This window comes from Grampus griseus (assembly GCF_964374135.1).
Source record: "Grampus griseus genome assembly, chromosome: 16".
In the NCBI taxonomy this organism is placed as follows: Eukaryota; Metazoa; Chordata; class Mammalia; order Artiodactyla; family Delphinidae; genus Grampus; species Grampus griseus.
The window spans coordinates 62,673,639-62,696,569 of record NC_139010.1 but is presented as its reverse complement, the minus strand read 5'-3'; the positions used below and the strand labels follow the sequence as shown (position 1 = coordinate 62,696,569).

At 48.3% G+C, this 22,931-nt stretch overlaps 1 protein-coding gene across 1 annotated transcript in view; it reads right to left on the bottom strand.

Annotated features, from left to right (window-relative positions):
* SORCS3 (sortilin related VPS10 domain containing receptor 3) overlaps positions 1-22,931 on the bottom strand; it is a gene marked incomplete at both ends in the record, with an annotated part of 579,237 nt that overhangs the window by 311,413 nt on the left and 244,893 nt on the right. The window contains one exon of the mRNA XM_082673649.1: positions 13,488-13,587. Coding sequence (XP_082529775.1) covers positions 13,488-13,587 — 100 coding nt within the window. The remainder of the gene's footprint in view (positions 1-13,487; positions 13,588-22,931) is intronic.

The following is a 22,931-nucleotide window of genomic DNA, read 5'->3' as shown; positions in this document are numbered from 1 at the left end:
GTGCCATGATCAAAGTGGTGATTCCTAAAAATAAATGACCCATTCTGACTGCTGTCGTTTTTTGAGAGGATGGCTGGGGTAAGGGTCTGCTTCCTCACCACTTCCCCTCCCTCCCTCGTTTCCAGAGGCTGATGGTCCAAGACCCCAAGTACCCGCCCCAAAACTTCAGGGTAAACTCAGCACGCATGAGTTCATATGCAAGCAGCTGGAGGACTAAAGAGAAAGCATGTTTATAGCTGCTCGAGAGGAGAGGATGGCTTGGAGTACTTTTAAGCATTTACAGTTGTCTGAGGTCCAGCTGCGGCAAGACAGGCTCTCCGGACAGCCGCGTCACGAAGCTGTTAGGGTTGAGGAAATCTTCTCTGAGAGATAACTTTTTACAACCTTGCGTCTATGAGGCTGGTCTCCTCTGAGCTATCAAATGCTGGTGCTCTGTGATTTGGGATCAAGGCAGGGAGGCTGAGACCAGGAAGCCAGCACTTTATTATTCCAAGCCGACTTTCCAGAGCTAAGCTGCATGCGAAGATTCTGCTCTGACATCAACTCACTCCTCTCCAAAGGTCCAGAGCGGCGTCAGGAAACCTTCCATGCATATATCTGCTGTCACCATCCCCCCAAGGATGATTAAAGTTTGGAGGTTCAGGCCAGCGACCACTTTGGATAATTGCATCCTATCTCTCTGCTACTCTTCTCCTGTGTCTGTCCTTCTTGTCTGGCCTGGCCTGACTGTTTTAATCAGTCAAGTGCCTCTCCTCTTACCATCCCCCAACTAGGGAAAGGTACCCTATGAAAACGGGCTGCCCATAACCTGACAGTCCCAGTCAGGAACCCCGTGCCCAGGCCTGCCATGCACTCCGTGGCTGGCCTCCTGCTATCTTCCCTTCTGGCTGGTCTTTCTGTTTGGGGCCTTTTCTCACCCTTTGGACTTTAGCACACCTTCTTTCTCCAACTTGGACCTTTTCCCTCTTTATTCAACCTCTTCTCAGACTCTCCTCTGATTTTGCTGCCCTTGCCTGCTCTGGGTCCAAGATGGCCTTGGGGACCTTATCCATGGCCGTGTGCCCTTGGGCAGTTCCCCACCTGCGTCACCCTGGTCTGAAAGATTGACTTGGCCTCTTCTGGTCCCAATGCCCTGGAGACTCTGGGTTTACTGGACGGACAACAAGAGGCTCAAAGCTCGCAGCTGTCAGCGTCCTTGGCCACCCGTCTGCCTAGGTCTGTGCACTGTGCAGCGTCTTTCTGTGCCACTTCACAGGAAGAGCACTGGGCTTGAAGCCAGAAATCTGATGCCCAAAACCATAGTTCTGCCATTAGGTGGCCGGGCAACCTTGAGTCAGTGAGAGCCCCCCCCAGGAACTCAGTTTCTTCATCAGTTTAATGAGAGGCTTGAACCAGACAACCTTCAAGTCACCTACCAGAGCCACACCTCTCCAAACCAACCACTCGATGCCAGAGGGAGGGCCTAAGTGCCCAGCCAGGCTGAGTACACGGGCAGCTTCCACATGGGATGACCCCTTGTTTGCAGGCACCGGCTGTCCTGACATCGGGGCAATGATAAGAGTAATAGTAATGGTACTTACTAACCGGACACCAGACTCAGTCACTGGCCAACCATTTGCAAGCATTTTTCATTTAATCCTCCTATCAGCCTATGAGATGGGTACTAGCATTATCCCGATTACCCAGACGAGGAAACGGAGGCTTAGAAATAGTTAACAATGGGGCTTCCCTGGTGGCGCAGTGGTTGAGAGTCCGCCTGCCGATGCAGGGGATACGGGTTCGCGCCCCGGTCCGGGAAGATCCCACATGCCGCGGAGCGGCTAGGCCTGTGAGCCATGGCCGCTGAGCCTTCGCGTCCGGAGCCTGTGCTCCGCAGTGAGAGGCCCGCGTACAGCAAAAAAAAAAAAAAAAATAGTTAATAATGTTCCCAAGCTACCAGCTGCTAAGAGGTAGAGCCAGGGTTTGCACAAAGTGGCTTCTTGCCCAAGTGGAAAGAGACCCCTGGGGAGCCGGCCAGCCCCACCCTAGGGGGCTCCAGAGTGGGAACGCCAGAGCCGAGGCTGGTGCTCCAGAGAACTACTGAATGCTCAGGCATTTTCCACAGGCGACAAACCGCCCCATCGTCCCTAGTCTACGGTCTGTCCAATATTGAAGGAAACCCGGCATCCCTGTGTTCCTCTGACTTCTCCTCTCCACAGTGAACATCTTCCACAACTTCTCAGCACAGGACCACGGCATTGTTGGACTGAAGGAAACACATCCCTCTGCATATCTACACTCCTTTTTTAGATATATAAAGAGCGGTTTCCAGAAGGTCACCACGTCCATCTAAGCCGAGGGAGGCCAATATGACAGCTTATGTTTCCAATTTGGGCAACCTGGGTCTGAAGCCTGGCCTGGCATCTCCGTAGCTCGGAGACCTCTGTCTTTTTGCTTTGATGCGTTCTCTCTCTTTTTCTCCCCCCCATGAGTGCCCGCAATCACTCTCACTCTCTCGTCTCCCTAACGTTCTCATAACGTGAGGATGATAACAGTATTTACTTAATATATGTGTATATTTTAAAGCCTTTATTGAATTTGTTACAATATGACTTTTGTTTTATGTTTTGGTGTTTTGGCCCCGAGGCATGTGGGATCTTAACTCCCTGACCAGGGACCGAACCCACACCCCCTGCATTGGAAGGCGAAGTCTTATTAACCACTGGACCGCCAGGGAAGTCCCTAACTTTATATATTTTTGTAAGGAAAGTGTTCATGTAAAACCATGAGCATGGCACACAGTAAGTGCTCAACAAATTTCTTTCTTTCTAACACTCGTGCTGGACCTAGTCCCGGGTCCTGATGTCTCGTCTAGCAGTTGCTGTCATAACTACAGTCTCTGAGGTCTTGGGGAAACTGCTTCTCTCCCAGCTCTCAGCCCCAAATGAAAGTCCCACTTAAATACCACCTCTGCCAGTGCAGGGTCCAAGCCTGAAGCGCCTGTGTGCTTCCTGGGCCTGGCGCAGAGCACCCACCCAACAGCAACGAGCTCCCCAGACGTGCGCTTTCGAGACAGATCATCTGTACACCACCAAGAGGGAGCAATGAATCCAGTTGTGCATCTGCACAGATGGAGGTGGCGTTTCGTGGTGTTACAATGCCAGAGGGCTCCCTGGGGCTCTGGAGCCAGGCAGACCCGGATGTGAAGCCCTGTTCCAGCAATTCTACGTGCCTAATGGGGCTTGGGTGATAATGGGAGGAAACTGGCTCTGCACATACTACCCAGGGCTGGCAACCATCACTTTTAATGTATTGTCCATTAAGTGAGATAGAAGCAATCAATGGATCGGTGAGAAGGCACACAAGGCAGGTGGCTGGATAGAGGGAGAAAAGGAAGGGATAGAGAGAGGACAATTCTTTTGTTGTTTTGGAAGTTGAACAGACTTTGCCTAATGCTGGTTTGAGGAAGGGGTAGATTCCTTTTCCCAGGATGAAAAAGTCGGCTATTAGAAATGGGCTACCTGGGAACTGGGAAGCATTGCTGAGCAGAGGGGAAGCCAAAGAGAGGTCCATGGAACTGGGGTCATACTGTTGAACCCCTACCCTGTGCGCTCAATATACATTATGTTATTTCATTCTTAAATTTGCTTTTTTAAATCCCACTGTGAGCCCCACTTCCAGATGAGAAAGCTAAGGCTTAGAGCAGGTAAACTGTACATCCAAGGTCACACAGCCAGGCGCGGGGTGTGCTGTGAAGCCCTTCCCTCCTCATCATCACTCCTCGCTGGGCACCACCGAGGAACCAGGAACAGCGGGAAACTTTCTAAACTGAACCGCACTCTTTCCCATCTCTGGCAGCTGAGAGATATTCACATACACTCCTTGTACCTCCATCCTCTCTGGTTCATTTCTTTCCTCCGTCTGGTCATCATAAGACAGCCCGGCCATTGCTCAGGGGGAGACTCAGGCTGCAGAGGGACAGGGCTGTCTGTCCGCTCCTGTCCCTGGGGACCCTCCGCATGGGGCTGCCAGCACCAAGCTGGGCCCCCATTTGTCACTGAGGTCAGTGTCTCACTCTGCATGGCTGCGGGGACCGGGACTTGCTTGCTCCAAACCTGCCCTCGAGCCATTTGGCGGCCCGAGGATCCCAGGATGCTTGCCCCTCATTACCCGGACACGCTCAGCAGCAGAGCGTGTGCTGAGCGCTGACGTCTGTCATGCTGACCTTGGGCTGGTAATGCGGGGACCGGCCGGGGGCGAGGCGTGTGTGGCAGTAGCAATCTCTCTGCTTGGTTGAGCTCACCAAGGAAGAAAAAAATAGTTGCTTCTTTCACTGGTGGTGGTGGTTTTTGTCACAAATATCTCTACTTCAGGGGCAGTGAGATCCATCTGCTGTATAACTTGTGCGTCAGAATATTAGGAAGAACGTATCGCTCTGGCTTCCCAGGCTCTTTGCAAAAATTGCTCTGGCCTGTGATGCTCAGAAAACACACCCAGAAGGTCTGGTGAGGGCAGGGCAGGGAGAAGAGATGGAACAGGATGCCTGATCCAGGCACCTCATTGGTCCAAGGGGCCTCGTCAGTCAGCCTTTCTCATACGCAGCTCTCACGCTATCAGCCCCTAGCTCAGAAGCCTGCTACGGCTCCCCATGCCCTCTGCACTGAGTCGTAACTCCATCCCTGAGCCTCGATGGGTCTACAGTATATAGCCCCACCCATCTCTCTCTCGACTTGCTGCTGCTAAACGCAATACGCCTATTAAGCCCTCCAAACCCTCATTCTCCTATTGAGCTTGTCATTTCTATTCCCTCCTTCTCCAAATCGCAAGATTTCTTCCAAAGTCTACCCAATTTTTGCCTCTATCTTTCACTGGCTCTGATTATGCCACAGGACAGCTTCTTTCTTCAAGCCTGGTGCAGTATTAACTCTTTCAGTTATTTCTAACGTTTGCACAATGCTCTTTGTTGAACATCTTCTAGACACACACAGATGCATGGGTGTGTGTGTATATAAAACCCCAAACCAAGAAAAATAAAATTTAAAAAAATAGGTTAGGCAAGCATAAATCATGAAGAAGTACAGTAAAGAGCTAATTCTTATTATTTCTCTTAAGTGCCTGGATAATCTTACTGCAAATCATATCATTATTTTAAAAAAATATGATATACTCAATGCAAACCCCAAAGGGCACTTTGGAGAGAAGCCAGGCTATAGGTTTATATTCTTCCCATTTTCAAATAAAATGCAAAAGAAAAAAAATAGTGATCATTTTAATGAGCCTTTAAATAAATTCTTGGCTCGAGCACACGGCAGCAATTTATACAGGGGACCACATGCATATATTTGCCGAGAAAGGGACTTTGTGACTAAAGAGTGAATTTCCAAGAATTACTCTAGATTCCTTTCCTTTAAGTGATTAGTTTGAATTGAACCACACTTCACATCCACTCCATCACTGGGTCACACTTGCAAAGGCAAATGGAAACTTGTAAACCAGTGTCTGCCCCTTCATTGATCCACCTCTCTTCCGACTTCTTAACTTTCCTTTGTTCTGATTTCTCAGGCCCTGAAGAAGTCAGATACTTTCACTTTCGGGGGGTTTCCTTTCTGGTTCTTTTTCTGAACATACCAAGAAGAAAAAGGTTTGAACTTGGAATCAGTAAATGAAGACGGTTTGGTCCAAGTTCTGTTCTTTTCCTTTTTTTCACTCCTTCCTCTCACACATTTCCCCCTAAACTCAACTTCCGAAAGACTGCTCTAGCCTCTCGGTAACTGTTAATTTATGAGGCAAGAAAAACGAGGTGGTTGTGAATTAACAAGAGTGGGACCATTTCTCTCCATCAGCAGAATAATCAATCTCTCTCAGGCAGTCAGCAGGTTTGGTTTTAAAAGAGAGGGAAGACGACTGGAAAAACGCAGGTGGCAGCCCGCCTCCTAGACAGGGCAGGATGTGAGACTCTTAAAAACCCAGGGTTCTGGGGTCTACATCCTCCTCAAGGAAACTAAGAAGCAGGGAGCCCAGCAGGGGAGGCCCAGCAGCCCTGTGGATGGCCTGCAGGGTCCCTGGATTCCAGGGTGTGGTCCTGAGGGCAGCTCCATATGAGGGGTCCCTTTCTGTAGCTGGTTTCCTGCAAAAAAATATGACGTTTCTCATTTTATCCTAATTATGGTCCCAGAAAGAGGGGATAGGTAAACGGTCTTTTATCCCCACTTTACAGCTTGAGAAACGGAGGCTCAGACAAGTTAAATGACTTTTCCAAAGCCCAACAGCTAAGGAAGAGAAAGGTCTAAACCAGAAATCCTGATTCCTTCCCTGACACTCTGCCCCAGGGGACCTAGTCTCACTTCTTTGATAGCCATTTGCCTTGGGCACGCTACTCAACCATCCTGTGCTTCCAATGTGCTCAAGGCAGTTTGGATTCCAGACGCTTGATTTCTCATCCAGGTTCATCTGAAATGGGATTCCAGCTGCAATATTGCTCAGGCTTTGAGACCAGAGAGATGAGAAGCTATGGATGTTTGTACGAAGCCTACAGCTTGTAACACACGCTCACTGAGATGGGCAGGGAGTACATATTCCCAACTGTTCCCTACCTGCACCCACCCCGGTCCCCAGTCCAGGTTCTCCACCAGATCTGTGTGCTCCAGCTGTCAACAGCCCATGGGCTGAACAGAGAACACTGCACTAGGAGTCAGCAGACCCAGTGCCAGCACTGGCTCTGCTGCAAATGACTTCATGACCTCGGGCAAGCCCACAGGTGGTCTCTTCTGTTAAATGAGGGCCTGCCTAGACAGTCTCTGAGGGCCCTTTTATCCCCAACACGTGGTGAGTCTAAGAATTAAATATGAGTGAAAGTGAGTTACACGAGCACGTTAGACCAAGGTAAGTGACCATCAGCAACGAAATTTGAGCAGGTCGAACGGACCTCTCAGTGCCAAACCTTCATCATCTGCAAATGGACTAATGACAGCACCAACATCATAGAGTTGCTGGTGAAGTATTCAATGAGTTAATTCATATAAAGCATTTAGAATAATTTTTGGCACACAGTAAAAATTCTCAACAACTGCTAGCTGCTGCCCCTCCCCCTCCTCACCATTATTATTGTCATTCTTTTTTTTTTTTTGAGGTATGCGGGCCTCTCACTGTTGTGGCCTCTCCCATTGCGGAGCACAGGCCCTGGATGCGCAGGCCCAGCGGCCATGGCTCATGGGCCCAGCCGCCCTGCGGCATGTGGGATCTTCCCGGACCGGGGCACGAACGCGTGTCCCCTGCATCGGCAGGCGGACTCTCAACCACTCGCCACCAGGGAAGCCCCATTGTCATTCTTATTATTTTCATAAACACTTGTTACCTTGGAAACAGAAATGAATATTAGCGCTAAAAGGGATTTCTCTTACTTGCTCTTTAAATATAGCTTATTGTGCACATTTTCTGAAGGAAGAAAGCAGGGTCCACAGAGATGAGGTGCCTGGTTGAGGCTGTAGGAAGTAGGTGGCCACAAAGGCAGAAGTGTGATGCAGCAGAGCTGGTCCCTTGCCTGCTACTGTGACACTTGGTGTCCTCACCCCCGGGTTGCCAGAACAGATGCAGACAGCATCTCTAGCTCCCTTTCCTGCCGGAGGAGGGCTGTGCACGCCTGGGTGAGCACAGTGATGCTCTTGGGAAGCTGCATCAGCTCATGCCGAGGGAACCCCTCAATTGTGCCACGGAGGATGCTGCAGTTCTGAGTTCCACCAGCAGAGACAGCAGCTTTCAGGGAACCGCCCACCTTCTGAACAAGGAACTGGGACTTCAGAAGAGCTGGCCGGAATGGGAGGGCTTATCTGGCCAATGTGTGGCCATAAAACCAGGAGCTTTGGGGACCACCCCTTCCAAGGACTAGCCAACTGGCTATCCATTGAGCCCAAGGTCCACAGTTGCGCACATATCACCATGTAGCCCTCTGAGAGGCACAGTCCAAACGGTGGTCATCCAGACTATCTAGGCTGGAAGGAGCCTCAAAAAGTAGAGGACCCACCCTTGCCACTGTACAAATAGGGAAACGGAGGCTCTGCAAGGGAGATGGCTTACTCAAGAACACCCCGTCACCCAGGGGCAGAAAACCATGACCAGAAAGAAGACGTCTGCCGCCTTCTCCTACTCTGATGGTCTTACTCTGAACTGACACAAAAGGTCCCTCTGAATTGCAGAACCTTCTATGTGATTCCTCTGAATCAAAGGGAGGTCTCTGCGAGCCATGCTCAGCTTAATTTATCTCACTCGGATCATAAAAGCACCACTGCAGGCCCCCAGCAAGAGCAGCTTCTAAGTGTTACCCTTATTCTGTTGCCCCGAAGACCACGTTGCAAATACCAACTCTTCACCTGGAGAATTACTTACTACTCAGGTCATGGCACATGACACCAACTGGATACAAGGATTAAAGTAGATTTGGGACAGCCTGCCAGGCCCCACACCCTGAACTCCACACCCTAGCCCGTCTAACACATTTCGAAATACATAAGTTTCACGTGAAAATACGCAGAGAAAAATCTGTTAAGAAAATCAGGAACTGATGACAATGATGGTGTGGCTGTAATGAGCCCTTGTTCTCGCAGGGCGACAGTCATCTATCTGGAGCTTAGATTACAGAGCGGTTGCCGCAGTCCCCACCTGGCCAACATCTCTCATGGACATTACCTGCCTGGCCCTCGTCTGCATTTGCGATTGAGTCCCTAGGTCTATGCAAGCAGTCGTTTTCTGTGTGCATCTCGTCTGCCCAAATAGACTGCACACTTCTGAAAGCCGGAAACTCCCATCCAAAATACTTTGCTCGGAGCTAGACACTTAACAGATAGTTTAATAGCCTAAAATTATCTTTCCACATTCTTTTTTTGCTTTGCTTTAGTGTAAGAGATTTTAATATCTGTGAATTGAAAGTGTACTATCTTAGAGCTGACCTTCCCTGACCCCTCCAACGATCTCAGGAGACATGGTGAAGGAAAGCAGGGGTCCAAGATCTTAAGAGTCTGTGTTTTGTTTTGCTTAGAGGTTTTCCATTGTGTCAAAGATTGCTCAGGGTTATGCCGCTGTATTGAGAGACTGACACGGGGAATAACCAACACCTGACCACACACACAATGCCTCTTAACAGCTTGACAAAGGCAGCCTGCTCATCGGAGAAATCTGACTGGTAATTCCCACTGTATTTCTGCAGGGTAGCCTGGAAGTAATTATCCTTCTCCCTGGTAAATCAGTTAGGAAAGGAGGATCTAACACTCCTCTCCTCCTCCAAAAAACTGCTAACCCTCTAACAATAATGGGCAGAAAACCCCAGGCAACAGAGTTACTACGAACAGAGAGATGAATGCACTCACCTGGTCTTTTTACCTGTGGCAGGGGCAGCCGAGCTGAGGCAGGTCAGAGTAGAGAGCATGCCCTGTGTGGTCAGACAGAGGTGGATGGACCACCTCAGACAGAGGTGGTCTAGCTACTTTAGAGAAAGCAAATGGCTCATCTGCCTGAGCCTCAATTTCTTCACCTGCCAAATGGGAACAAAACTACCAGGCTCAGGGGATTAAGAGTGAAACTTAGAGTATAGAAGTGAACTTAGCCTAGTGCCCAGAACTTATTAGGAGCTCAATTTTAAAAAGTCTTTATCCTCTTCTGACGTCAGCCCTTATGGTCCTCCCGCCTTCCTCCATCCCCACACAGGCGCACACACCTCTACCCTGCAGTAATTTGATCACATTCCCTGGCAGTCAGGACTTTTGTCTGCTCTCTGTCATTTCCAAAACACTCTTTCCAAATCTGCAGGTGTCAGCCGTTTTCGAGCCAGAGCAATTAGGCCGTAACAGGATTGCATTTCTCCATCCACTCAAAGATTTGCTCTTAAACAGATACCTGTGTCTAAGCTAAGCCCCTCCCTTGTTGAGGCACAAAGACTTCAGCCTGTTTGTACAAAGCACAGTGCTGGTAAATGCAGGCTTGACCTCGGCACATGCCATTCTGCATGGACCTAGGGACAGAGTCAGCTGACAGTCACGAGTTCTAGGAACCCAGGGACGTTTATCTCCTGCAAAGGGAAGGGGAGGCTGTGAGCAGAGCCCTCCTCCAGAGGCGAGCCTCACATCCACATGGGGAACTAATGCAGTGCTCTTCGTGTTCAAAGTGCCAGACGCAGACATCACCCAGGCAATGGGCTAACTGGCCAGTGGCCAGAGAAAAGCAAACAGCAAGGGATGCAGAATCACATCAAATACGAGTGGGGCAGGTAAACGCCATTAAAATAACGCTGATGCCCCATACCTTAGGATGGTCTAGAACACTTCAACTCAAGTAGCACCCAGCCCTTCATATCAATACTCTAATTTGGAAAAAAAACTAGTAGACACCACTAATCTAAATCTCAGCTTCCTTGAGGGAGTCCAGCATTGCCAGATGTATCCTAATTTGTCCCCCGAATAAAACTCTTGGAAAGATTGTTGCAGACTCACCATTTATAAGTAAAACAAGCTTGGTGTGATTTACATAGAGGCTATTTCCTTATCTTGCCTGCCTTCTAAAGTGCCTGGGACGACTGGCAATTATATAGATAAAGCTTCTAAAAGGAATCTAAGCATAGTTAACGCTAACTAAGGTTATTACTAGTAGGAGACTGTACACATGTTAACCACTTCTACTTTCAACCTAATAGCTTATTAGCTATCTACATTTGGAGATTTTATGTTGTCAAAAAAGTCTTAAGACATCAACAATTAGCTTCAGGAACAACTATATAAATACAAGCACACTCTACTGTTTGGCTAGGGGTGACAGAACTCTGATGTACTCATAGCCTCCAAGGGAAGCAGTAGCCACCTGTTACATAAGTAACTCGTGAGGTGAAAAGCAAGTGTCTCGACAAGATGAACTGAAAAATCTGCTGCAGACGACTTCCATTAGCTGGTTGATGAACATGGGCAGCTACCGATCATTTGAATGCTTTGAGAATCAAAAGAATCCTGCTTAATTCAAGCTCAGATGAGAATCCAGGTGACCAAAGCTTTAAACTCCAAGACATGTAAGCAGGACACTTAAAAAAAAACCAAAACAGTTTCATTACAAGGTCATAATGGCCCAGAGTACCAGACCAATAAAGAAACAAATAAGAGTGTTTTCATTTCCATCTAACTGTCAGTTTGCCTGAGCGGCTTGAGAAGCACAGTCTAGTGAACTTGAATATTCTAGTTAAGAGAAAGTCACGAGGTACAATATTTGTGCACCATCAGCACCCCAAGGCTCAGAATACAATCAAAGACACCAAACGGAACAGAATCTAATTTCATCTCTCCTCGGATGACTCAGAAAGTCCTTCAGGAGCACACAGTCTCCTTATGAAATTAACGTCTATTGGTATTTCCAAAATAAATAAATAAACAAATCCGTGATATTAGTCTATCTTTTGTCTGTTCCCTATCTGAGGGAAGAAAATGTCTGCACTTTTAACCTTCTGGGCGGCAGTGCCTCTTAAGGTGGGATTTAACTGTGTCTTGGTGGTGTTTCTCTGAAAAGACATGCAAAACAGCCTAACTTTTGTCAACTGGGCAATAATTCCTGTGAGGAAGTGCTCCAGAGAGCCCATGGTCTGAACGTCACCTCTGGGAAGGAGAAATGGAGGTGCACTTCTGCACCAGTGGGCTCCAAATCCCGGCTTTATGATCCTTCTAACCCTGAGGATCTGCCTTACCCTGCCCTTTGCCTCCCACACTGCTGAGCACCTCTAGATCATACTAATAAGAGATAAAACAGTCAGGAGTGGAGAAAAATGGAAAAAAGACTGAAAGAGATGTTATGAGTAGGAATCCAATGGGAAACATACATGACAGATGACTACCAGAATGGATGCCAACAGGTGTGACCCTTCATGTGCCCCTTGGGAAAATCCTCATGAAGACAGCTGATCTATCACCTACATGAAGATGTGATTAATTCTGCTGTGGTCCAGACATAGGTCAGAGATCAGTGCTAAAGGACATCTGCCATGTGTCAAATACCCCCTTCTTGCTTCTCCCAGAGTGCAGACACCCCCTATGATTCCACCTGACCCCAAGTCACTGGGAGTTAAAAACCAACTGCCCATCCTGCCGCTGACCAGCTGAGTGACATGGGTGGGACATCTGTCCTCTGTGGGCTTCAGCTTCCTTCCTAATGAAGGGAGAAGGCAGAGGAAGAGTGGAGCTAGATCATGGCTGACTTGATTCAGTCAAGTCTTATCATGTGTCCGTCATGGACGTGGCTTCAATTCAAGGCCACGAAGCAACTGCCTCAACCTCCCCGGTCAGGACTAGACCATGAGTTTTCAAGCACGGGGCTGTGACTATAAGGGAGGAAAAGGAGCAGAGCCTGGGCTGAAGCCAAGAAACCTACACTGAGCATCAGGAGTCCTGAGCTCTCACTGGCTCCATTCCGTACCTGGCTTTGGAGTCTTTTCTGGCTTCAGTTTCCTCATCTGGGAATTGAGACTATTGGTATAGATGAAAGATTCTCAACCAAGACTCCGTGGACATCTTGGGTCCAGAGGGGGGATTCAATGTGTTCCTAAACACCTAAAAATTGTTTGCAAAATTTGGGGGGCATGTGTCCAGAGGGGAGCTCTAGAGCTTTAATCACATTGGCAGAAGACTGCAGTTCAAAAACTACAAATAACTGCTTGTATCGATGAAATCTATGATCCCTTCCAGCTCTAACATTCAGTAATTCAAATAACAATATTGAAAAATGGGGAAATGGACAACCATTTGGGACACAGCATTTATTTTCTAAAACCATCCATCATCCCAGGCCCCCTCCTCCCAGGAGGTCTCAGTGACCAAAGTCTGACCTTATATGATTTCACCCAAGTCCTGGCTGTTAAGTGAAGAGGAAAGACAGAAAAGAAGAGGCCAGCAGAGCCAGTGTGCTCCCCTGGGCCTCAGAAGGAGCTCTGGAGCAAGTGGAAGAATCCAGGGGCTGCCTATCCTTCCCTTGGAGGAAACCGACTCCCTCTTTACAAGGAGCTCTCTGAAAACAGAGCAGCAAAAAGGAGGCTATAGGAGGACTCGGCTCTGGAGTCAAGCAGACCCATTTTCAAATCCCAGGTCTGTTGCTCACCATGTTATCTGTTACTGTCTGGCATTAGGCTAGACAGTTACTTAATCTCCCCGAGCTTCAGTTTCTTTGTCTGTAAAATGGGGACAGTAGTCATTTCTACCCCAGAGATTCACTGTGAGGATAAATGAGCTAAGGTGTGTGAAGCACACACCGCCATCCTTGTCTGAGAGGAACCCCTTACGTGGTTATATAGTTTTATTATTGTTATCGTTGTTGTTATTATTATTGCTACTAGGCAGTTGTTAGAATTACAATGTCTGTGGTGTTCTTGGCATATAAAATAGGCATTCTGTAAGTGACTCCACGGCTACTGGTTTTTTTCCTTAACTCCTAGGCCTTGGAAGCCCTGCCACTCCGCAGCGAATGCCCAGGACCCATTGACCACCCCCTCTCACCTTCCTTTTGTTGGTGGGATTGACGTAGAGGTAACTGAGGACAGTCTTCAAGCCCACTTTGTCATTGAGCTTTTCATAGGTGGCGCCGTAATCCGTTGATCTGCAGGTAGGAGAGAAAGAAAGAAAGGGAGAGATTGCTTTACCAAATGGGGGACTGTGTTTCAAGGGGAGCCCAGCTCTCCCCCGACCTGCATCTTTGTTCCCAAATCACACGAGTGCTTAAAAGTGTTCTTCAGAGATAAAAGGCCCCATTAATTTTAGAAGAGCAGTTAGACTGATGCAGCTGCCTACTACCTAAGCTCGCTGCCCTTTGCTCCCAGCCTTTCTCAGAACCTACCTTCCTGCCCTCTGGGCGGCTGCGAGTGACAGGAGCTGCCGGGGAGCCAGGCCACCTGCCACAATCAGCCCTCTGTCCCCGCGGGGCATTGCAGGGACCTTCTCCTGAGGTCCCTGGGTACAACCAACTTCACGCCCCTCCACTGAGTCTGAAGCCAAGGGCTCCTCAGAAGGGCAGGAAGCACTGTATCCAGGAGCTGTGGGGTCCAACGGCCAAATCGGGCCGCAGCCGGCAGAGTCTGAGGCTTTACATGGGGAGCGATGGTGTGTCAGGGGGAAGAGCCAGCGACACTGGACTGCTGCCGATAGCTCATCACCCCAACGCTCCTGCTGGCCACCCGCCCCTCCTTGGGGCCTAATTTCCAGGGCTCTGACCTCGTACCAAGACCACGAGTCAGGGCTCAGAACAAAGGCGGGCCAACCAAGCCACAGGCTCCTTCCTCTGCATCCTGCCTTTCCACAGAGCAGGAGGGAGAGCGAGTACCCGACAATGGATTCAAGTAGCCGAAACCCCTGCTGCTCCCGCTTTGCTTCCCCACTCCCATCCCAGACACCTCCCTCCCTTTTCAGACCACCAGGAGCTTCAGGTTCTCACCCCCTTCCTGCCATCGCCTCCCTTGGCCAGACTCAGGAAACCTCTCCCACTGGAGCTTCAGAAGGCCACAGAGGCCCGTTCACTCTCTCTACGGTGAAGTGACCTCGTGGGTGCCTGCCTTCCGACGCCGGCCCTGTGTCCCCCTAGTAACTACCTGCCCCTATCTTTCCTTGGTCCTTTACCCACCTTTTAACTCTAATCTGCTTCTGCCTTGGCCCACAGATGAGTTTTATAAGTCTAGCAGCCAAGCTCTGCGATGACCTTTAAGAACTGTCTCCACCCCCATCCAACCTGGCAAATTCCATGTCCCAGGCCCGGCTTAAATACCCACCGTTACCTCTGGTTAAGGCTTCACTGGCCCTCTCCCTGGTTGCCACTCATTTCTCCTCTGCACCAGAACAAAGTTCCCCATCTGTTGTACACCCAAGGCACACACTGTACGTGCCCCTTTCATTTCCCCATATTGTCATGATGAGTTTCCTTATGTTCTGTTTCTCCAACCACAGTGTAAGCTCCTCAAGGACACAGAACTTCAGAGAACGTTATGGGGAGAGGAAAGAACATGAACTTGGGGCACAGCAAAATCTCTGGTTACTTCCTAGCTGGGCAGCTCCCTGGTCACATGACCATGTACAGGTTACTTCATCTGCTGGAGCCTCAAATTTCTTATTTGGAAAAATGGGGATAATTTAATCTCACAAGGCATTTCTGAGGATGCAAAAATACAACACATGGGAAACCTCCTAACAGGATGTAGGCATTCTGAAATGTCAAAAAATAAATAAAAATACAAAGGACGTTCACTTCTCCTTTCCCCAAACTGTACAGAACCAGGTCTTACACATCATGCACGCTTGCCCCGTTTATTGAAAAAAAAAAAAAATCAGTATTTCTAATCCCTCCCTAGGCTACAGGCCCCACGTGGTCATCGGTTATGCTAACTTTAATACTCAGCACCTCCCCCAGCTGCAAACTGACTTCTTATCTTCTGTCTCCTGTTTACCTTAGGCACTAGGACTCAATGCCAATGGGAGAAATCCTTGCCTTTATCTCTCGAACCCAGCTCAGTCCCCAAGTTTTAATGATTCTATCTCCTAAATAACTTAGACCCCTGATCTTCCCATTCTCATTCCAACGCTGTGGCTTATACATCATCATTTTTGCAATGATTCCCCAACTGGACGCTCTTCTTCAGCCTTCTCCCCCTCCCACCAATCTCCATGCTGTCATTAGGTTATATATCAACCACACAGATCTGTCCACCTCACTCCGTGGTAGTAATTACCCACTGACGGCACACAGTAAAGTTCTTTCTTCCAAGCTTAGTCTTGGAAAATCTGGTTATAACTTCCCTTACTAGACCTATTTCCAGCCACTTGCTCCTCTGCCCCTTGCTGTCCAGCCTCATTCAACTTCCCTGAATGTCCTACATTTTTGTGGCCTCCATTTCTGGCACATCATTCCCTTCTGCCTGAACTACCTCCAGCCTCTGTTTCCTCTACTTGGTAAACTTCTCTGCATTCTTCACACTCAACTCCAATACCACTCTCCTTCCAACTTTCTCACTGGGAAATTAATCACCATTTCCTTTGTGTCCTCATACCACCTTGTACATATTTCTATTCTAGCATTTATCCTATTGTGATCATGCTATTTTTAACCTGAGACTTTGCCCTTGACTATACCTTCCTAAGGGCAAAAGCCATTTCTTATAACAACCCAATGCCTTGCACCGTGCCTGGTACAAAGCAAGTACTGAATGTACTGATTTTTGTATTGTTTTGCTTTGTCTTTATTTGCAAGAGTGAATGAACGACTGAACCTGTCCAAACCCACTCACAAGTTCCTGACCAACTGCTAACGTTTAGTGGTAGCTCAACAGAGAGCCACACCTAGAAAACACACCTGATACTTCAGATACAACTTGCCGAATGGTAAGGTCTTTTAGTGCCAGGGAAAGATCTAGAATTAAGTTAAATGACACTAGAATTAAGGTGAAATGACCAATCACTCTGACCTCCTATCCTACCCAGGGCAGGGGAGAAGACACACCATAATCTCTACAGACTGTCAGCAGTGTATTTTTCTTAATACAAATAAAATATTTTATAGAACAAATTGCTTCTTGATGCTACACTCTTGAAGGCATAAAGATGGCACTGGGTGGGAAAAGAAAATTGAACTTGGAATCTGGAAATCTAGAGTCTAGAGTGATTCTGAAATGTACTCAAAGCGTCACCCTGGAAAGGTCAATTCTCTAATCCTGCTAAAGAAAGAATTATTCTGACGCTTGTTAAAATGGAAAGGCAGACTTCATTCAGGACTATTACAATAGGTACAAGGACCACAGCAGTGAGGTTTTGAAGCAGAGGAGGGAGATTGGACTCCACTCCAAATACAACAAGGAAAAAGTGGGAATTTATAGCCAAAGAGAAGGGTGGGAGTCAGTGGATAGAACATTACTAAGAAGGTAGGGAAATTCTTTGCTAAGCCGACCCGACAGGATTCTCACTGAAGGCAGGTCAGGGTGGTCAGACGTCCCCTGGGGGATGGTGGAGGATGAGGAATTTGATCAGATATTGAGTATGATGAGATACTGCAAGGGGTTGGGGGGATCCTGGCTAAACTCACTTAGCAGAACTGTTGCTAAAAATGGGCTCTTTGAGGACATATCCGAGGACAGGGCGTAGCTGAAAAAGAGCTCGGAGGGTCCTGACTAGAGCTTGGTCAAGAAGAGAATCTTTGTCAAGCCCCCTTCTATCATCAACACAACAGCTTTAACTCAGATAATCATAAGGCCCCTTCTGGACTTGAAATCTGATTATCCCACCAGCACAGCACTAAGCTGTTTCCAAAGAGCAACTTTTCCTCATGCTATATATAGCAAACATCTTACTTATAAGAGCTAAACTCTCAGGGCTCCCTGCATGACTGGTGTCACAACGAACTTCCTCCCCGCGTCCAAATAACCCTCATCAAAGGCAGCGTACTCAGCAGGATGCACAGTCTCTCCTCCTGCAAGCCGCACAACCGAGTCCCACTGACTCTGCTGTCTTCCAAAGGTGGCTGCACAGGGTTAGGGCTTCCCAACACAGGATACGCCATGGCTCAGCTTCCTCTGCTCCTCGGGCAGCTGCTGCTCATTCAGGCAAGCAGAAACACGTCTCACTCGGTGAGGACACCTCAAGGAGCCACTGAGCCCTGGGACCAAAGGAGGCCTGGTCTCTGCCCTTTCCAGCATGGAGGCCACACACCGCGTTGACCACAGAGTTCTGTGGGCCCCCTTCACCTGGGGTGAGGGGCAGCTGGCAGAGAGGCCTCAGCACCACGGCCAGAGCCAGCTGTGCCTGCAGAAGTCGCTTTGACAGGAAGGCAGACCATCCTCCACCTCGTGCCTCCAGACATCTGCCGGCGGGGTCTCTCAGAGGAAGCAGGCTCATTTCCCCTAACTTAAAGCTAGTTTCCCAAAGCTTGACATCTTGACGCTAAGCTCCTAACGCTGAAATGTCCTGAAACCTGGAGACTTCACACACATGCATGGGGCACCCGCCATAGGCCGGGCACGATGCCAGTTACCATTTGGAATGGCTCAGAACACACAGCTAACCTGGCAGGCAGCATGTGAGAAGTGCCCAGCCACAGGGCTCCCAGCTTCTGTTCTGGGCTCAGATTCCTGCAGTTCCAGAAGGTTATTCCACTGCCGTGTGTGTGTGTGTGTGTGTGTGTGTGTGTGCGCGCGCGCGCGCGCGCGCGCGCATGCACATGTTTGTATCTCCCTCTCTCTTGCTCTTTGTCTTTCGTTACGAATTATTTCCAGAACACAGAAAAATACAAGATGCCCAGTCATATACCCACTACTACATTTATATGTTGTTTAGGAGCACAAATCCTTGATCATCTTTTGGAGTGTTTTTGGATTCACGTAAATGTTATCATACAGGATACACATTCTGCAGCATGATTATTCTGTCCAGCATTCAGTCTGGGGGTTTTATCCATGTTGACACACCTAGCCATAATTCATTCACTGTAACTGCTAGAGCATTGCGGCTTACCAATAAACCACTGTCTATTTATCCTTCCAACCCCTGATAAATAGTTTTGTCTTTTTCCTTTAAAATTTGCTATGATAAATGTTTCAATCGCCATTTGTACACGTGGCTTCTTGTGCATCTGTAAAGAAAAGTTTTTTCTAGAGAGACATCTTGATGTGCAATTACCACTCATACTCCATGCATAACTTCTTTGCTGGTATTTAACCAATTTTTCTCTAAGGAGGCCTTCAAAGAGACACTCCCTTCGTCCCCAGCTCCAGAAGTTGGGCCCTTCCTTATTGCCAGGGCCTGAGTCCATAGCTCCTGACTGTCTCGCCCCAGCTATCTCTGTCTCTGGAAACCTGAATTCCAGAGCATCTGGACCCAGAGAGCAGCTGGGGCCCTGAGTCCCGGCTTCAGGAGTGCCGTGTCTGGTTCTCCCATTCACATCACTGCACGTCACCTGCTCCATGGCTCCACTGCCTGCCCAAGGACCCGCGTGCTGTCGGGCTGGGCCTCCCAGCTGCCAAGCACTCACACTCCTCCCCAGGTGCCCGGTGCTGACTGGTAGACTAGACGTCCATCCTCTTCAGCCTCCCAGCACTCCTGGTCTGAGCCCTTCAACTATTCAGAGTTCCTGTCCCATCCTGATAGGCCTCCAGAAGACTTCCGTGTGGGCCTGTACATTCCAGGAGGACCCCCTCAGCCTAACTTCCCATAACCCTGGTAGTCACCCAAAGCCAGTCTCTCAACGACAGTTTCCAGGGTTGAGTTGTGAATACACTATACTTCCATCCGCCCAGCAAGCTCTCACGCCTCTAGTGAGCTTCTGCGGGAGCGGATGGTGGCAACAAGCATATGGCTTGCTATTTTAAAAGTGAAAGAACAGAAAAGAAAAACTTTTAGCCAACGCAGCCAAGTCAGCTTCCTGGTAGAGCTGAGCTGGGGCTCAACACCACCCCGCCTCGCTGCATCCCCAAAGCCACATTCCTGCCAGAGGTGAGAGGGCTCCAGAGGGCACTCTGCCAGTTCTCACCAGCCACCAGATGTGCAGGATCGGGGCGGGCACACTGCTCTCCTAGTCCCACCAGCTGCCTCCCCTTGTTTGCCACCTGTGCTCTCAGCCCCCAACCTCCTTCCCTCTCCAAGCCTCACTCCTGGGAAGGAACTGGGAAATTTCAAGTCTTTTACTCTTTGATTCTCTTATCAGTCTTTCATCTTCTCAGTGGACTCCCTTCTCTGTGATGTTATTTAAATTAGCAAACAACCTCAGTCCTGATAGTTCCTTTTCCTGTTAGCAATTTTATTTTTGCTTTGCTCATTTCTTAACACATCTCTATCTGTTCTCTGTTATGGCATCTACCATGTGCCAGGGACTGGGCTTACCCCTCCTCCCTCCCCAGTAAGGGACACTTACGAGGAGCTACAAAGCTCAGGCAAGCAAATTGCTTTCTGTAAAAGGGCCACAGAGTAAATATTTTACGTTTTGCCAATCTCTATCACAACTACTCAACTCTGCCCTTGTAGCTCAAAAAAAGCCAAGCAGGATACATTAATGAATGGGTGTGCTGTGTTACAATAAAACCGTATTTACAAAAGCAGGCGGTGCACAATTGGGTGGCCAGGGCTGCTCTAGCAGACCACAATATCAACCCCTACCATCCCTACCACCAGCCAGGCTCCCATCCCGCTTTGGTCTCTAAGACAACTTCCCAAGACTCTGGCCAAGGTCTCTGATACCCTAACTCACGCTTCCCTGTCTGGCTGCCATCAGGTCAAAGCGTCTGCCTAAGCCTGGCACTCAGGCCTTCTCAGGCCTTTGCCCCCTTTACCTCCCATCTTCCACTCTCCCAGTGAGCTTATGGCTGGCAAGTGTCCAGATTTCCTCCTTTTTGACTCCCAGCTCTAGTACTAACTACATCTTAGAGACTTTTCCTACAACTTCAGCCCACATCCTCCTCTGCATTTGTATCAACAGCGTTAGGAGTTCCCTATTTATTCTCTGAATACGCTTATGTGCTTTTTTCTTTTCAGCAATGACTAAAAGCTCCTTAAAAGAAAAACAACAAATGAAATCTCTTTTGAACTGCTGAAAGTGCAGAGCTCTAAGTAGAGAAAAGGAAGATGCGAGCAGGGCAAACACAACTATACCCAGTGCTGGACGAACTAGCCCTGTGAGCTCTTCACTTCTCTGAACAATAGCGGCGCTGTTGGGAGGACTCCATAGAGAACAGTGAGAAACACAGTCTAGCATCTGATAAACCCCTGTGCCATAAATGTGTGTGGTTGTCATTTTTACGACTACTCCAGATTGTATTTTTCTCAAGGACAATCACGTTGGGTTTTTTTCCTTGATTTATAAACTCCTTACGCTTAGGGGGTGAGGCCCATGGACGCCCAATTCATCATTAAGGAATCTTTGGCCCCAGTTTCCAATTGATGCCATGAAAGTACAATATGGCCCAGCTGCCTGGGGAATCAAAAGGAAGAACCAAGCTTCCACGTGCCAGGCCCTGGAAAGCCTCCACCAGCCTTTCCCCCGAGTGTGTTCCCCAGAGCTACACCAAGAATAGTCAACAATCAAAGACCAGAGGCAACAAGGGGCTCCAGTGTGTGGTGAACCACAGCCCCCTCCAAGGGCAGGGCAGGAGTCTCCACAGCATAGCTCCAGACCCATGGCTGCCCAGACAGTCTTTATGATCCAAATGGAGAAACCACTGACGCTCCCCTCTGGCCTGTTCCACTCCCCATCTTAAGGCCAGCGCCTAAGGCCGCGTTAATTTGTATCTCTGCAATGGCAGAAGCCCAACCTGACCGCAAATAACCAGACAGAAAACTAATTTCAGACTCAAAGCCAAAAACGAGTGACTTCAATAGCTTCACTCTCCAAGTGGATAGTAGCCCCACCCTCTGCTTCAGAAAAACCACAGGCAGGCTGATGCGCAGGCAGAAGCTCACACAGCTCTCCGTCACCTCTTTGTGTCATCTGACTCCACGGCCGCATTATCTCGTCTCACAAAGAGAGACACAGGGACACAGAATAGTTAATGTTCTCCTGCCCCAGCTATCTGAATGAGAGCCATCATGGGGTCCAAGTGCAGAAAATTGAAGGTAACCTGACTCTGGAGACCAGATCATGCAGAATTCATGGTTTATATCAAATAAAATGTAGACCCCCCAGCAGCACCATTCCAGCTCAGACCTAGGAGGGAAGGTTGGCATGTGTGGGCTGGGCCAAAACATTCAGATCCTTGGTCTTTGTTTCCCACTGAAGTGTGAACACTTCATTTCTCACTGAAGGATCTCAGTTAAGATGATAGGGTTGCTGGGTTGTTATGTTGAGGACTTAAAATGACGAAAGATCTCAACCCTACCAGCCAAGAGGCCTGTTTGTGTCATACTGGGGAAGGGAGGAAAGAAGTCCTCCAGAGAGAGGAGAGAGCACGAGCAGACCCTGAGAGGATGTGACATCCCATAATTCACTGCACCTTTGTGCACGTGAATATAGCGTATTTTACACAACATGCACACACACACACACACACACACACTATACAACAGCATTAAAGAATCAGGTAGATGTCAAGATTATTGACCTAGAAAAGTCTCTAAGACATTACTCAATGAAAAAGCCTACTGAATAATAATGCATTAAAGATACAAACAGTATACCCAAACAAGACAAAACAATATATTTCTATTAGGTTTGTAAGTGTGTACACCAGTGCATTGTAAAATTTCTAGAGGAAAACGCAAATACATGGTAATAGAAGTTACCTCTGAGTAGGGGCCCGGGGTGGGGTGGGTTGGCTATAAGAACTTGAGTTTACTTGTAATGTTGCAATGCTTTCCAAACCAAAATATAGCCATGTATCACTCATGCGGTTAAAAATAATCACAATAAAGTGATTTGTTACTGTGCAGTTATGAGGCAGATCAGTAAATTAACACATCTGTAGAGAAGCTCTATTATAGATAAGCATTTCCATTCGAAAAGACAACCCAACATAACCATAAGAGGATTTGTTTCAGTGTCAAGCAGATTTGGTTTCAACTCCAGCCTGTGTAACCTTAGGCTAATTACATAAGTCTCCTGTTTCATATCTGCTCAGTGGAAATATAAATATCTCCTTCCTAGGATTACTGTGAAGCGTAAATGGCCCTAACACCACGCAGTTCACTTCACTGCCAGTTGCTGGGAGACCCCATGGTAGAACAATAATGTGATCATTGGAGGAGAAATTGTCCCAGGCATCTCTGGGCAAACAGGAGGTGAGTTATAGTTACATAACCACCAGTGGGCAGGCCAAAGCCATCCCGTCCCCACCAGATCAGCAGTCAGCTACCAAAAGGTTCATGGGAAGTTGGAGGAGTTGCCATGCATAATCAGAGACAGCCTCCAGCAGGTGGCCAATACTAACAAATTCAAGTCTAGGGAAAACAGACTTCACTTTGTTCAGTAAGATTTCCTGGGGAAAA